The sequence below is a fragment of the Anopheles darlingi genome, chromosome 3, assembly GCF_943734745.1.
Source record: "Anopheles darlingi chromosome 3, idAnoDarlMG_H_01, whole genome shotgun sequence".
Lineage (NCBI taxonomy): Eukaryota > Metazoa > Arthropoda > Insecta > Diptera > Culicidae > Anopheles > Anopheles darlingi.
In genome coordinates, this window is record NC_064875.1 from 62,612,149 (window position 1) to 62,629,541 (window position 17,393).

The window sequence follows — 17,393 nt, forward strand, 5'->3', positions numbered from 1 at the left end:
CGCACCAACCAACCAGCCAGCCAGCCAGCCTGTCAGCCGGCCAAACTATTTGCTCATCTGGTCCGGCTCACACGGAGCCTACCGGGAGTGGGGCGAGGGAGGGCCGGGGGCCGGGGGCCCTACGGCAATGGTTGCGGTGCAATGAAGTATGAAATTGTTTTTGAGCACCACACCCGCCTCTTGACGAAGACGAATGGAAGCGCAAAAGCATATTAACGCGATTCTAGTGTTTCCGAATGTTTTCGCTTCAGAGAATGTTTGAATTTGGGTTGATGTTTTGCCACCCCTCGAGTCGAGTCTTTCCGCCATCGGCATTCTCCGGAAACTGCGTGAATCGGGCGAAGGCGATGGAGGCGATGAGAAGCGATCGAGCAATCTTCTTCTTTCTGTGGAAGGAAGGCAGCGAGAGGAAAAGAAACGGAACGGAAGACGGAACGTGCGGCATTCGAACAAAAAAAAACTCCGCCTTTGGCCGCAGAAACCGCAATAGGCAATAGCAAAAGTACCATTTAAAGTTTCATAAGGATCGGTTTTTCGCCTATCGATCGGACCTACCGATGGAAGCGAAAGCATTGATGGGGCCCTGGGAATGGGCCGGGGGAATCTTTTGTGTATCTTTCCCCGGGCAAAGTACCGTTTGTGGATAGTGTGTTTTGTTTTTCGTCATGCTTTATTGCAATTCTGCTTCGATTTCTATGACCAGGTAAATGTGTTCCATCGTCGTCGGTTTGCAGCGGAATTGCTCCGGAGAAATGAAGCTTTCCTTCAGGATTATGTTTCCTTTATGCGAACACCTGGTACAGCTGGCCATAGTTGAGGTGCTTCAGGGATGGTGTTATTCATCATTTGAATGGAAAATGTTTTGGATATTTTATGAACATGCTTTATCGAAGCACAGCACCTGTTAGTCCTGTTGTTTGTTTTTAAAAGATACTTTACCGTCTAGAAGCTTTCAAAACATAATCAGACAATCGATCGTAATCCTTTTACAGCTTCCAGGGCCTCTTCTCTAGCTAACCCATAGCCAAACGATAGCTAAACAGTTTTCCAACCGCTGTGCTGTTGAGTCTAAGCACCGTGGAACAAAAAAGGAATCGGTTTTGGAATCGCCGAGTGTCATTCCGGTGAAGCAGAAATCCTGGCCAAATAGGATGAAGCCGTGAAGCAGAATGCCTGCGTGCCTGCGACCGGCTGCCCGATAAATTGTTAATATCATCGTCAACCATAGCCGAGCGACTCCCACCGGTAGGCCGGTTATATAGTGGTCAGGCCGCTTGGTTGAAACCCTTTTTGTTTTTTTGGCTAGCTATTATCTTTTCAAAAATTTAGCTTTTTGCTCGTTTTTGCCGCCACCGTGCACCACCGCAGGATTATTTGTTGGCTTTCAAACCAGGCCCACAAAATTGACAACCGGGCCCTGAACGGATTACATGCTGGAACGAACGAGTAAACGACGATACTAGTGCGGGGCCACCGGAAGCATTAAGACTTTGCGAGCAGTCCGGAAGGGACTAGTTTAGTTTGGTCTGGTTTGGCTGCAGGAGGCGTACAGATACGGATTGAAGCTGGAAACTTCTGGACGATTGTTTACGGTTGGCCTGGTAGTTGAGTGTAACGGGATTTCATGTTTCACCGTTCCGCCATTGTACGACCACATGGATCGAGCGTGTGTAAATTAAGCTTTTTGGGAAGAGAAAAAAGTTTGTAGAAAATTTGCTGAAGTAAAATTGTAAATTATTTTCCAGAAAAGCATCATTGAAAGCAACATTTCTTCTTTCTCGGCTTGTATCGCATCCCATTCGAGTTCAGCCATTTGCACGCTCCACTCGCGATAATTCTCCAGCGAGAAGCGGATAGCGTGTCAGTGTCATCAACGTCACGTCGCGCTAACGCGATGGGCTTTTGATTATTCGTTGCACATAAAATATGGCTTCGTGGTGGTGAAGCGGCACCATCCAACGTGCGCCAACGTTTGAAAGGGTTGAGGGACAGGAAATGAAGAACTGACGGACGGACGGACGGACGGACGGTCGAACGGACGGGTTTACCGTCTCCCCGCGTATTTTCTTGAGGCCGCTGCTAATGCTCGAAACCAGTTTGATGTGGCAAGATTTAAAATGGCAGCGTGTCTTCCTTGATTGAGAAGCAGCAACTCAAGCAAACCAATTATCGCGCGGCTCGAGCGCAAAACGCTAATCTTTCGAGCAGCTCGAGTCTCGTGTCGTTCGTCAACGCGTTTTGAAGAGCCATTGCGCTAGTGGCTTAATGGGAGGTAGAGCTGGCTGGCTGGCGTGTCGGCTCAACGGTAATCCATCGCATGTAAAACCCTGCACGATACCGCACGTCACACGTCGGGCGTAACAGGCCCCAGTTTGTACGGCGTTACATGAGTGGTTGGAATGGGTAAAAAGAAAGAGTTGCTGTTACGCCTGGTTTCGGTTTGCATATCATGTCATGCGTGTGAAGGTGCTGCGGGTAATGTAAATAAGTTCTCTCCGTACGGTAAACGGTTGTTGACGTGTTTTCATGTTTTTTTTTACAGCAATATCCTTTCCCCAGTCGCATGCTTTGGTGCTGCGGATTTAATTGCAATGCTGTGCGTGGTGCGTGGAGAAATAATTAGGACGCAAATGCAACCGCAATCTTAGCAACCGGAGCTCACGAGCGGAGCCGTGTAAAGTCAATAAGCATCGGAATCAATTTACACCTTCGGCCATTAGTGGAATTAATTTTCTTGTGGTGCGCTGGTTCCGCGAAACCGAATTAAATCCAACCGTGACTGCAATGCAGCACGCACTAATTGATGGTTTGTAGCCAAGTGTTGTTTTAATGTGCATTTATAACGCTTGCTTGCGCTCTAATCGTCTCAAAATGATGGCAATCAGAACGGTAAACATAAGTCTCAAGAGGGGCCCGCTGGCGTTGTTCAATTAAGCACATATTAGATCTATCAACACAAACCGACCGACCCACCCACCACCGGCGCTATCGATCACATCACGGATCATGGCGCTCCGGGGCCCTTATGTACCAAGGATTTATTCGGTGTCCTTCGGTGCCGTTCGGCGGAAAGGAAAGGAATGGGGAGGGAATTTATCAATTTTAATACGATATTCGAATGCCTTAACTATTTGATTAGAAAAGAGCGGGAGTATACGGTGGTGGTGGTCGTCCAAAACCCAAACCGTGAACCCATACCGCATTGTGAGGGGGATTATTAATGAAATACGCGTCGGTATGTTTGGTGCCGCTTCATTGCGTCTCGTCTTCTTCGACTAATCCGTCAGAAAGTTAAGACACCCTGAGCCTGAGGGTAGCGGGTGTCGTCGGGGGTAACAAGGTGAGAAAGGTGAGATAGGCCGAAATTGCTTGTGTCGGTTATTAAATTCTTGCGACACCTTTCTCGATGGTGGTATTTCATCCAGCAAATGCTGGGGTTGGGAGAGATATCGTGAAATTCATCGATTTTTTTTTTCGGTGGCAAACGATAGCGACAGACATCCTTCGAACCGGTAATGACTGTTGACGGCATCGAGACACAATAAGAAGTGCTTTTTCATGCTAGCTTGGAGTACCGCAAAACTCAACCATCGTTTCTTAATTGTTTTCTTGAGATGAACAATTCCGTCCGTTGACATAATGAGCGAGGAATGACGGAAAGGTCCGTAATCAACAGATGAGTTATTGAAATATCTCAGAATGACAACCGATCGAATAGGGAGAACAATATTAAGTATGATGAACGAATGTTCTAAAATGTGATAGCTATCTATTTTTTTAAGGTAATGTTTTGATGGAAATTGTCAAGATATTTTAACGTAGCGCACAACAAAAAGATGTGTACGTGTTGTTAACATTAATTCAATTAAAAAGCTCTTTAACAGATTTCAGTTGAAAGTTTACTCCCCATACCTGTTCAACAATTACTGAGAAAAATGGTTATGTTGTTTCCCCTGCTGGTTCCTGTGAATGTGTTCCCCCAACACATGCTTCATGTTTTAAATTAATTTATCGAGGATACACGTTCGCCATTGAGCGTTGACGATGCGAGTGATTTTCTCGGAAAAATGATATTGGACTTTGGAAAACGGTTCGTGCCCGCCGGCGAGTTGTAAATACTTTGATCCACCGGGAGCAAGGTAGCGGCTGAAGTTGGCACCACACACAGAGACACGGGACCGATGTACGGACTAAGCGCCCTGGCACTAGCAAACCCCAAACAATAGTTCATTATGTAGCAGCTCTAAACGAACCACATTTCGACTGTCGACGATTTGTTGCGAAAAGTTTAAATCCCACAGGCGTGTCCGGGACTGGTCCATTTAATTCCACCTTCAACGTGGAGTTTGTGTGGAGCTTTCGCTTCACATTTCCACGCCCATCATCGGAACTGTTACTGCGCGAAGCTTCTACCGCGGCTTTACAAACATAGGTACACATTCGAATCAGTGTTGGCGAGGTAAAGTAAACATTATTTGCAATTCGGGTGCAACTGGTGGAGCTGTTTGGAGTTTGCCAATATCCAGAGGGTATAAGTTGGGGATGTAGGAAGACAAACAGAAGCCAACCTCCTGTCCAACGGTTTCCTGCAGCAATATTTGGGGAGGAATTTTAAATTGCTACATAGCCTGCTGTTCGTATCCCTGGTAGCGTAAATGACCACTAGACCGATTATTCGTAATGGTTAGATGTTGTTCAACAAGTTCGTAATAGTCGCGATGCGGCTATAAGGGCTATAACGTTAAAAACTTATCGCTGTTCTGCCAGACTGATAATAAAACCGATAACTCAAAGCCTATAAATGGGATCTACACTTTTGCGACCATAGATTGAAATTCGCTTCTCAGTAGCGCTTTGTTCTTCGGTTGCGCGCGTGTTTGAAATACTCAAGCAATTCAAGCATTGCCGCAGTAATGTTTTCCGCTTGTGAGAACTTTTCGACAGTGTATACCTGACACGCCGACGTCTGAAGAACGCTGTACTAGCTACAGATACACAGCCAACGCTCACGTTCGTACAGCCCCAACCGACCGACAACCGTCAAACCGGCCACGATACACTACATATGGGAAGTGATATCCAGCGTAACGGTCGTTCGCCTTTAAGCTATGCTGTCGTCTGCTTTATGATTCGGAAAGAGCCACAACGTGCTCGGCATGACATTGCCACCGATTGGAACTGATAGCGACGGTGGAATTATGCGAACATATTCTGCTCATACATTCCTGGTTCGCCCGCAACCCTCCTGGTTCGGAAATAGATCCGGAACGATTTGCCACCCTAATCCCCCGGACCATCGCCAACTTTTGATGGCAGGGAAGCAGCGTCACTACCTACCTCATCTACCGGGTGTGTGTGTGAGTTTGATTGAGCTGAGCAGTGTCACTTTAAAGTTGACTGCGAGACTTTTCACTTCTTTTGCTTCTGGCCTTCGAGCTTGATCGGATCCTTCGGTAAGCGAAAGCGACGGCTGGGACCATATTTTTATTGGCTGGAATTACTTGCTCTTGCGTTGAATCCAGATTAGGAATCCTTCTGCCGGGAATGATCATTATAAAAATGACCTTAAACGGGGCGATTACAACGCTCGGTCGCCATAATTCTAAAATCCCACCAGCAACGGATGAGCGTTCAGTTTCTTTGGAAGCGTTCTTGTAGAAGAAATGACATTCGTTCAGATTTTACTACTTTTCTCGAGCTTTTTCTGGGCAAGTCTTGAGTAACTCCTAGTCAAAGGCCATCAAAGGAATCTGTTATTGAATCGCCATCACCTTCACAGCCAGCTATGCGTGCTGTTGCTAACGGTAGGAGCATAATGTACTTCCTTCATGTCATACATCTGAACCGTGAGGTATCCGTGTGTAACAGAACACGAGATGCTACATTCCATTCATTTTCCCCACGGCATATTGTGTTATTTAATATCGCATATTTGGTAAGATATTTGCAGAGCCAAATTCAGCCGAATTGTGGCATTTTGGGGCTTTTGGACGATGGGTTGAATATTGCGCGTCCTGTTTTTGAAGGCGGGTTTAGGTCTTATAGACCGAAGCGGTAGTATGCGATGCATCCCAGACGAGCGGAAGATATTACGTAGCACGGTTGGGTCGTGTTAGAAAAATAAAAATAAAAAACCCACACATTTTAAGTGGTGGGATGGTAAAACTCTGGCTGTTTTTATAGAAATTACATGACTACTGCTCTTGTAGGTTGACAAAACAACAGCGTCTTGGTACTATTATTTCGAGGTATGTTCCATCGATTAATTATAATATGTCTTCGAAAAACATCTTGATAACTTTGAATACCTTCACCTTTTCTTTTTCTGCAAAATCATTAAAGATTGTATGTTTTGTACTTTATTTAATAGCTACTAGCCAAGACCGAAAGTTTGGGATCATATTGATTTTGCTAGTGATGGTGTCCATGCTGGAAATTAATGCTGAAGATATTTCATAGTTAATCGAGCGTAACTTAAGAATACACTTCTTTCACTTTGCCTCGCCCCCGGTGTTACAGCAGCTCATGAATTCTATCTCATGACAGCTATCCTTCCGAATCGAGACGAAATTACAAAAAGTGCCCTCTTGATAAGCTGAGGTGCTCCAGCTATGACTGACAGCAGCGAACGACCAACAACAGCGCTCGACGAACAACAGCAGGCCATTTTCCGTCACCTTAAAATAAATCAGCGCGCCACGATCACCTGGGCGTCAGTGGAGCTGTCCAATCTATTTCATCTAACGCTCACCGTTGTCTACCGGGTCAATCAGGTCAATCACTCAGCGGTGTCTCAAGGAGAAACAGCATCTTATGTTCTGACAGCTTTTATACCTTTATTGTATTTAGAAAATCTTAAAGTTCGCAGAGAAGCGAAAGTTCTTGTAGAGGTGATCGGAATTTTATTCGCTGATCAATCGAAATCATGAATAAAGTAGATGTTAGCGGCACATTACTGTTGTCCGTTTTCGTTCGATTTGCTTGGTTTATTAGACTCCATGGTGATTTATTGCAACCTGAATCGTAAATTATTGGTGCACAAATTCAATCTAATGGAGAAAAAACAGTTCCATAGCTCTCAAAAAAGAAATGTCGGCCAGAATCAAATCGGAAATCAAAATTATAGCTCAACATGCTATCTAACTAATAATCAACCTGAACGATGAACCCTTTTTTCTCCCCCGCATAAGCAATCGGCGTGTGAACGGTTAAATCGACTGGAAATTATGTTTAAAATGCTTTCCCCCTCCGGTGTCGAACCATCGTTCGAACTGCCATAACAGCCACACCCACCGCCGCAGTTCCAGCGTTCTGGTTAGAAATGCGCGAATCCCCTTTCTTTATCGCTTCCGCCAGTTTCCGGTGAAAAATAATCGAATTTAACTCTACTTTTTATGTGGGCCACATACCCAGGCAAAGCACGGGCAAGCGTCGGGGAGGGAACTGGCAACTGGACTCCAAACAGCGTAATAGTGACGTACGGATATTGCGAAACGTGAAAAGTCCCTAGTCCATCGAATCGGCCAGCAGAAGCCGATACAGGCGCTTTAATGCGTGAAAAACGGTACAAGCTGTTTCGTTTTTGGGAGATCCACATGAATATTGAATAACTGTGGCAATCATCATAAGGAACGAAAGCGCTCGCTATACACTCGCTTCAAGATGGTGCAAAGGCGGGATGGTGCGAAGGTGCGATTGGTTGGTATCACGCTTAAAATCCTGGTGGCTAAAGCCGTGAACGCTACACGGTAGTTCTCGGTGACTTCCGATGAATCGCGGCGAAGCTCACATTTAGCCTTTCACCTTTATTCAAAAGAATGATCGATGGATTGTTCATTTTCCTCTTTTTCAGTAACACAGTAAAAAGATTAAGATTTTCAAACAAAAAGGCCACCATTTCCAGAACCAGAACCAGACTCCGACTCCATCAACAAAGTGGCGACGCATTCGAAGCGTCGAACCGCTCCCAGAACCCACAACAGCGGTATCGGTGTATTTCTAGCAAATCCCTCATCCAGAAACCAATCAATCGTCTCTGGTTCTGGCACGGGAATCCGTTGTAAATCAAATAACGGAAGCGGAAAGCAACAAAAAAAAATAAAACATTTCCTTTTAATGGCACGAGATTGATTTCCAACTGCTGGAAAAAATCAGTGGGTAGCGGCTTACGGCAACCAATTTTTTATTTCGCTTGTCACTGGCAGAAACCCGTCGACAGCATGCATTTCTACTGCTTCCTACCACTACTTGAGTGCAGCATCCAGTGGCGAGTTCTCGTTTTCTGTTTCCGTATAAACCGTACGTCGTGAGGTAAGTTATTTCATCTAAATAAAGATGAAGCTTTTAAGAAATAAACCGAGAAGGAAAGGTGCTCTCAACGGTCATCAGGGCATTGTTAGCTTGCGAGACGCACGCTAAGTGGTGCGACCAAGAGCCCAGCTTACTTCAAACGTTGGCCAGTTGATCAAACGGAATAGTCAACATCCTTTCGTAACGGTTCTCTGCACCGTGCGTCAGAATGCACGCATACTGACCCCGGGTGCTCGTACCAGTGAATTCCGATTCCGAACAAAAGTGCGCCAGAGTGCTGTCACTAATTTCGGTATGCTATATCTGCACCAGCGCCGCCGGTGCTGGTGCTAGTTCGCAAAAAGAAGAAGTCCCTGCGGGAAACCAGCCAGACACACGCAAAACACACACACACACAACCGGCGGGCCTGACACATCAGTTTCCGCTTTGCCTAGCGAAAAGGGACCGCTGGAGGTGGCGGGGGAGGCCGTTGCCATTTGATGTACGCCGAGTAATTGAGATGGTCGCCACTCTGTCGCCTTCCGGATCGTTTCTAGTGTCATGTTGACAACAGTTGTACCCTGATTGTGCCTAGACACACACACACATTTCCATCGCTTCGGTTCATCGTTCGGTGGCCTGATGTAGCAACGCCGACAAGACTCGGTCATCGACAAGACAGGTCCGAACTCCAATCAACTGTATCCTATTGCTTCATGTGCTTATTGCTCCATCCACTACTGCAATTGCTGAGCGTGGCCACGACCGGATAACCGGCGTCAGGCCCGGCAACGAAGGACGATCCCCGGGAACGATGTTTTCAACATTGTAGCTTACTGTGTCCTCGTTCGCTCGTAAACTTTGGCTCGCCATCGCCATCGCCCTCGCCAATAAATAGGAATGTCCATGTGTTCGTCTGTGGCAATGATAAATAAAATATTTTTAGTGTGTAACTGTTCCATGTCCGGCCCGCCCCCTTCCCCTTCGACGGTAGACTTGCACACCGGACGCTCTTTCCGGATGCTTCTTCCTGCTGCCGACAACAGGCAGTCGATAAATTTATTGTCATACGAGAATCGATTTGTTACGACGGTCAGGTCGTTGTTTTTTTGCGTGTGTATGCGTGTGTGTGTGTTCCATGGCCGACCTCGTTGAGGTTACTGCTACTCTACTGCCGCTGATCGTTGATTTCGTTCGAAAATGTGGAAACTTTTTTTTGGCCACACCACAACCACCGATCGTCACACAACCGACCCACCGACCGACCGACCGACCGACCGTGATTGCGAGAATGCTGAAGGGGAAAATATGCTTCAAGCATGTCAGAGCAAGGGCAGCAGCTACACTGTGAATTACACACACACACAGAGACAGAGGGAGACACAAAAAACGAGGCAAGGAAATCCTGCAAAACCTTGGTTAAAGTCCGAGGCCACTTACCGCGGACGCTGGCGCGAAGAGCAAAAGCTGGCAAAAGGAAATCGATCAATAAGCAAGAACGAGGAGAGAATGGGAGTGAAAGAGAGAGAGAGAGAGAGAGAGAGAGAGAGAGAGAGAGAGAGAGAGAGAGGCAGGGTGACGATATAAAGCTAAAGCGGTCGCACAACCTTGCACAACCTTTGGAGGGAGTTGTCGGGCGAGTTTTTCGAGCGAAGTCTTAAAAGCGGATGCTGTCTTGTCGTTTTATGGGTTTCGCAGTTCGATCATAACCTGGGACAAATCCAACGCTATAGTGCCGGCAATTTGAGATTGGTTACGTGAAGAATCATGTTAACGGATGTTACTCCACGCTAGCTAGCAACAGTTTTTGGGGGGCATAATTGTGCACGACTTCATCAAAATTTACTGTTGGGTTCATATTATACTGATAGACGAGGCATAAAACTTGGTATCGCTGAAGACTTGTTGACATGCGATGCTCGATGCAGGCGAAAATTGTGATGATGGGGGAATTTGTGGGACAGAATTTACAAAAGTTTCAAAAAGATGCAGTATGTAACACGATACTCGGCACAGGTAAGCAGCTGGGACAATGGCTGGCTTAATGGATTGCAAAACAATGTCCTGGTAAGTGAGCGAGATTGTAAAATGTTCTATAAAACGATACATGTTAGCTGTAAAAGGGAGTTAATAATAACACGTAAAGGCACGTTTTTATCGCCCGCTGTAAACGCATAACGCGGAGCGCATTGCATAGCCCGCTGCCTTTAGCAGCTTAGTAAAATTAAGTATACCATAAATGATTAGACCGTGTGATTTGAGAAGCGGAATCGGTACGATCGTAAAACCAAAGCATAATTGAAGGCAAATGGAAAAAAGGAACCCAATAACTCTTGAGGCTTGGCCAAACTTTGATAAGCTGCCGGAGCAGGAGGAGCAGGAGGTAGCCTACGATTTGACTCCCAAAAAGAGATCCCTTTTGTAAGCGAAGGATTGCCCTCAGCGTCCCCTTTCGTGGCGTTGAAAAATGGTTTCAATAGCACCTTTTGCAAGCACGCAAGAACACCTGCACGACTTTGACGGAAAGAAAGGAAATAGCGCCACAAAACAAGACGCTGGGCGGGCATGTATGGGTGGCAGACTGTTCGCTTATTTTTACACTGTCAGTGTGATGATTCGGAACATTCATCATCATTAACTGGCCAAACTTTTGTCCGGGGACATGACCTCCGCCGTGCGCCGCAGCCGTTGCCACCGTTGCACAACAACCCTTGAGGGGCAACGCAAGGCAACACAAGATTAATGGCGGTCTGAGTGATGCCCCTGTAACAGTGATTTTTCTGGTGCCCCCCGGTGCTGGTGCTCAAATCCAGCATCCGGTTTCCTTCCTGCTGGACCAGCCGCCCGACCAGCGGTTGTCTCTCTTTCATCACGCTCATCACATACTCCCTCCACACACACACACACACACACACACTCGCTCATACACACATAGTGGCGAGTTAATGGAATGGATCCTCAAGACGCCCCAACCATTACCACAGCCTGGCCACAGACATTCCGGCGACATAGAACGGAGCGCGGTCGGCGGAGTTTAGAGCAAACAGACATCCAACCAACCAACCAACCAACCTGCTCGTCGCGACAGCGAACCAGACACTGGGTAGCAGGTTTCATCGTTTCCGTTCGGCAGGGTCGGCTAAGGCGATATCCTGATATGGCCGAGGAGCAGCAGTAGAACCATCGGAGCCGCTGCTGGTCTCGAACGGAGAGAGGAGTGTTTCCGTTATCTCGGGGTTCTCAACGAGACGTGGTTCGTGCGAAAAGCGAGCGTCTCTTTGTGTGTGTCCTTTAGTCGCACGCTCTGCTTGCTGCTTTATCTTAGTTAAGCAGCTCCCCATCAAGCGATGAGTGCCACTGGATGGATGGGTTGGTGCGTTCATTAATGGCACGAATATGGCCGTGCCAAAGGGTTAACAACCTGGGTTAGCTCCGTTCTGGACACCAGAAATGGACCAAAGGCAGACACACAAGACAAGGATGTAGGGAAGATAACGAAGACATGAAAAATGAATTGATCGAAAGGATGTTTAGGAGCAGGTAAAATGGGTGCAAAGGAACATATTTACTTAAAAAAGGGAGAACCTCTATCATCAGCTACCATCGATCTACACCAAGTCCCGGTTGGGAGTTCCAGTTCCTTTCAAGTAAATGTCGATGCTGCATCACTGTCTACGGTTAATCGTGTTTTTTTTTTAAAGTGAAGATTGTTCAGGAATTTACTCAGTGTGTGTTAGATATCAATACAGAAAACCCTGTTCTTGTTCTGAGCAGTGTAAAATGTCTGACAAGTTACGGTACTAAATCATGGTTCATTCAAACAAACAATCACCAGCACCAAAGTGCTGCTTCTTGCATGTAACATAGATTTATTGCTCAAGACTGTGCACGATGAAAGTAAAAGCGACTCGTATGAACCGGAACTTCCCCGTTGGAGTGTGTATGGTTCGTTGCAAGTGCAAAGCGTTCATTAAAGTCCCGCCTGCTACTAATGATCGATGCGGAAGCAATTTTATATGTCAGTTCGTTTCATTCGCATCAATAAATCATGCCACAGCAGCCGTTCGCCTGATTAAATTCGATTCAATTTTTTATCTGCTAACTGGCGGTTTCCGCTGCGTCCTAATTAATCATTCACACTCCAGGCCCCAGGGCACGCTCCATGAGCGGTGGCATATTCATAGGTTGCGTGTGCGTTTGCGAACGTGAAAACATATTGAACGCGAATGGTTGCGAGTCTGGTGTGTGGATTTTGGTGAATGCATTCCATGGTTTTTCTAAATGCTGAAAGTGCAGTGCACATCGTTTTTGTAGAGCACATGCGAGACTCTGTCTCTCTCTCTCTCTCTCTCTCTCTCTCTCTCTCTCTCTCTCTCTCTCTCTCTCTCTCTCTCTCTCTCTCTCTCTCTCTCTCTCTATGTACGACTATAGATTGAGCATAGATTGTTCATTTGCACTTCCCCAACTCATTGAGTCATTAGTAATCGCTAGTGAATACAAATTAAAGTGCGACTATACCCATGAGTTCTGTCCACGGTTGATAAGAAACGTCTAACAAATGTTTTATGCGAACATGCAGTTTCGGACCGTTTCAGTACGCCATAGATTTTCCGGCTATTTCGAAAACAACATGCCTGCTGCGGTGTGGTTCACGTTGCCTCGCCTTCTGTGTGATCGACCGAATACATTCTAATTTCCAGAAGGAAAAAACTGTTTACTTGGATTAAACAGTTTTACAACGCTAGCAAAGCGGAAATTGACCCTAATTGTCGCAATAAACTTGATTTACAGCTTCCGCTATTTCAGCCGCTAACAGCACGGCGACAGCGACGTTCGCCAACATGCCACACCACGGTTTTGTCGCTCAAACTGTCGCTATGGCGCCAGCAGCGGCATGCCGACAGATATACAGCCAGCCGCTGCTCAAAACTGGACTTTGGCGAAAAGGGAAAAGCGGGAAAATAAATGATCCTCATTGATGCTGGCGGTGACTCGAATGACCAGGTTGCCGGGGTCTCATCCGCAAGGGATAGTAATTAATGGCTGTCGTTTATTTCATTCGTACCATGCGCAATAATTCATGCTGAAAGTGGGCGTAAAAAACACCCACTCGTCGATTGATTTCAATTACATCGGAATTGATCGAATTCGCGTGCGTATCATAATTACCTGCAGACATTCGAGCTGCTGGGGTCGTGACACGGTGCGCCCGGAATGATAAAAATATTCCCGGAATCACCGGGCATGAACCCGTATTGTCCCCTGTTTGCAGGACGGCTGAGCCGCTCGGTTGGATACGTTTCTGTTGAGGGGTTTCGGAAAATGTCTGAATAGTTCATAATTACATCGAACGCTAGGCGGAACCCATAAATTGGTGCGTACGGCTTCACATTCTCGAACAATCCCAATTATTGGGTTTTAATTTCTGAAGTTCATTTGAACGTCATTATCGCAGTTAGTAGCTGGTTTTCGGGATCCTATAATGGATCGAATGTACTTGCTTCACGGCAGGAACTGACGAATCCAATCAATGTAGTAGGCTACCTTGGCGTAACCATCCGGGTAGTCACCACCACAATACTCGATGATAAAGTTCGCCACGCCGACCAGCTTCCCATCGTACGCAGCAGGACCTCCTGAGTCTCCATTACATGCACCGTGGGAGCCCTTCTTGTCCAAGCAGATCAATCCGCTGCCATACGCTTCGGTAATCTCCTGGCAGACTTCATTCTCTACCACGTACATCGTATTGTACAGCAGGACATCCGACGTTGGTTGACCGTCACCCACGCGTCCATAGCCAGAGATCAGCACCTGGCTACCGATGGGAACCTCCCGCTCGGCCAGCTCAATCGGTTGGGTGTAGTTATTATACTGGAATGCTTCTTTCATCTCCAGCACAGCAATGTCGTTCTGGAAGGCCGCATACCCCTCATGGGCAATGGCACGCTTCACCGTGTACCGGCGACCACCTTCCTTGAGGCTTGCCGAACCGGCATGAACTGTGAGCAACTTGGCATCCAATCTGCAAATGTGCCATCATTAGACATCCGCAATTAGATAAATCGCTTCCGTCGCAGCTGCAAAGGGCATCAGGGCCGGGAATCACTGCTACTTACATTTCGTTCTCCTCCACCACACAGTGTGCCGCCGTAAGGACGAGACGGTCCCCGATAATCGATCCACCACACCGGAACCGGCCCTCGTAGAACAGGGCAATCTGGTACGGCAATTGAGTGTCATCCGCCAGCTGGCCACCAACGATGCGGTTCGAGACGGGACCGGACAGGGCCGGCCCGATTATGGCCGCAAAAACCAGACAAACCGCAACCGAACCACGAATCATCTTGAACGATGATGATGATGAGGATGTACTGAAGGGGTGTACGAGACTGATTTTACACAGCTTCGGTAAGACTCTTTTTGTACTCGACCAACCCATTGCAACCACTCCTCCTGCTTGCCCGTCCACAAGGTGGGGGACTCGGTTGTGGCCTGCAGTATGATTGATCCCACACTCAACCCACAAGCCCTTAGCGTGCTTGATAATGAAGGTAATCCGTTTAAAGTGATACTCGATAGCACGCTAGTACTCCCTTAGCTGGATTTCCACGATAAGATTCCAGTTTTTTGGGTTTTTTTGCACAATTTACACATGTGCTTCTCAAGGTTGGCTGCTTTAGCAAGTGATTGAACTTGAGGCGTGAAGTGGTTTTCTCGAACTGAATTTGTCTCTCAAGGAATTCTGCTTGGCAAAAACCGCTAAACTCTCAAGGACCCTTGGGAATTCCCTCTTTGTGCCCAGTAAATTGAAAATTCGTCCACAGTTTAGTCATTTTAGGTCGTGACCAAGATAACTAAACTTGTTACTTCAAGGGTCAAAGTATGGTCATGCAATCATGCGATGGTTTAGGATGGCGACAGTAAAACTTTGTTAACCGCGTTGAAGAGGGAAATTCTCTGAAGCATTTTGGGAACCGCAAGTGCGCAGGGACCTCGAGTAGTCAATGTAACCGAGGAGATATTTGCATTGACAACGAGGAACTAGTCATGCCATGCGAATAGCCAGGCAGTCATTGTTGGTCCTTCCACAACAATCCAGCAGGCTCTGATTGCGATGAAGTGATGGCAAATAGGCGAAAAAGAATTAAGCCGCTTGTATCCACCGTACGTTCAGGTTTTATTTGTTATGTTAACGAATAACGCAGAGACTCGGAAGTAGTAAATAAAGATAAACTTTTTCATTTCGTAGAATAACTCATTGCAGGCTTGATCGGCATATCACCAACTGAGTGGCGTCCGTCGCTTTACGGCATGTAGAATAATATACAGAACGAGTGCTTCTGGGATTGTAAAATGTAGGCAGCAACGTCAGTTTTAACGGTCTTTTTACCGTGAACGGACAACAGGTTGAAGTTATGCTGGACGTTGGGAATTGTTCTGCCCTATTCAGCCTGCCGTAGACGTGCGAGACGCTGAGTAAGTTCGTCCTGTTCCGTTGAAGCCATCGTTGAAGCACCAAGCGATGTCGAGGCGGGTCCGGCCGGTAGTTCCATATTCAATTCGAGTCTGCAAATAGGAACGACACAGATGAGCTCCTTGGATTGCCACAGTAAGCGAAACAAACACGTACCCCGCTTCGTCCGCTACTCGCTGCATCAGCGATTCCACGTCGTTCTGTGGTACGGCCGTCGTGGTCGTCTGTGACATTGTGTTTTCCATGTAGGAACTCTGCACATCCAGATCCTCGAACTGCGACTCGAACTTATCCATCAAACCGGAGATCTTCTCCAGGTTCATACCCTTCATGGCTGCATCCATCGCCTTCACGACACCGGCCATCGAGTTGGTGACGTTGCGCGTGGTCAGCGCTGTCTGTACCCGGCTGGCGACCGCGTCCACCCTAGCGCTCATCCGAAGATAGTTCAGAGCTTGGCTCTTCTGTCGAATGGCGTTTTCCGCGTGAATCCGAGCGACCTCCGTGTTGCCTTTCTGGATGGCCTTCTTGGTCTTGAGCATTTCGGCTTTCTCTTCCTTCTCGCATTTCTTGGCGTTCCTCTCGAGTTCCTTCACTGCAAATTTCAGATTAAACATGTGTTCTGTGTGCCGTAAAGGGGGGTAAAGTTAAGGGAAAACCATCAAGAAACACAACAAATCGCCAAGGCCGGCGTGAGTGAAGGACAAAGGTGCTTTGAAAAGGATGCTCTCCATCGCTGAGGCCGACATCTCGTTTCCCGTCTTGACCCGTGGTAATCACGCTTTGCACAATAAAGAATCTGCACTCTCAACCGGGAAACACCGTGGTCCGGAAGATAATTATTAAATTACGGAAATTCGGACGAGGATGACTCACTTCTCGATTTTTTTTCTTGATTGTTTTCGTTTTGCCGCTAAAGCTCGCCTCGAAGTTGTCAAACGGCGGGCTTAAATAAATCCCGCCAAGTCCGGGTGTTTCCGTTTACACGACCAGAGTTGAGTTGACTGGTGGTGGAGGAGGAAGAGGAAGATTGTGGCCGAAAGGAAGAAGAAAGCTGGGCCGAGTTTTTTTGGTTCCGATAACAAATCCGTTCCGTGGTGATAATTATTGGCCACCGTTTCCGCCGAGTGTAGAGTGCCGCAGAATATGTCGCTGGATGCCAGCGTGTTGCCCTCGGAACTGCTGACGACCGCGGCCCCGCTCGTCGGACTTTCGGGGCTGGATGTGCCACGGAATGCCACCCACAAAACGGTCTGGGATGCGTTCAACAACGCCAAGAAGCCGGACAGCGAGGCCATCCAGTACAAGCTGCTCCCTCCGAACTACGAGTTCCCCGTGTCCAAACCCAAACACCAGTCCTACGAGTGGTACTCACCGAAGGGGATCCTGAAGCGGAACTGGATGCTGAAGCACCTTCACGTTCTTCCGGCGGTCGTGGTGCTCTTCCAGGATCTCGAATGGAACGATCCGCAGTGGACGGAGAAGCAGCTACAATGTGCGGCCACCATCCAGGTGCTGAAGAACTCGCTTCAGGGGCGTAACACTCGGATTGCGATCGCGCTCCTGCAACGCGGCCAGCATCTGGCGGCGGGCGAGGACATGCTGGCCTCGGAACGGGCCGCCCAG

The 17,393-nt window shown here is 47.4% G+C and overlaps 3 protein-coding genes across 3 annotated transcripts in view; 1 reads left to right on the top strand and 2 right to left on the bottom strand.

Moving 5' to 3' along the window:
* Positions 1-13,792: 13,792 nt before the first annotated feature.
* LOC125954504 (serine protease SP24D-like) lies at positions 13,793-14,636 on the bottom strand. The gene is made up of 2 exons (XM_049684887.1): positions 14,410-14,636; positions 13,793-14,315 (listed from the first exon to the last, which is right to left on the bottom strand). Exons 1-2 carry the CDS (start codon positions 14,634-14,636, stop codon positions 13,793-13,795), a joined length of 750 nt encoding a protein of 249 aa, XP_049540844.1.
* An 807-nt stretch (positions 14,637-15,443) lies between these two features.
* LOC125954514 (charged multivesicular body protein 1b-2) lies at positions 15,444-16,642 on the bottom strand. Its single transcript, XM_049684904.1, has 3 exons — positions 16,495-16,642; positions 15,924-16,389; positions 15,444-15,859 (listed from the first exon to the last, which is right to left on the bottom strand). The coding sequence occupies exons 1-3, from the start codon at positions 16,514-16,516 to the stop codon at positions 15,736-15,738; spliced, it is 612 nt and encodes a 203-aa protein (XP_049540861.1). The 5' UTR covers positions 16,517-16,642; the 3' UTR covers positions 15,444-15,735.
* A 149-nt stretch (positions 16,643-16,791) lies between these two features.
* LOC125954408 (trafficking protein particle complex subunit 11) overlaps positions 16,792-17,393 on the top strand; it is a 5,340-nt gene continuing 4,738 nt past the window's right edge. Inside the window, exon 1 of the mRNA XM_049684683.1 lies at positions 16,792-17,393. This exon is cut by the window's right edge and continues 1,128 nt beyond it. Within this exon, the coding sequence (XP_049540640.1) occupies positions 16,914-17,393 (480 nt within the window). The 5' untranslated portion in view covers positions 16,792-16,913.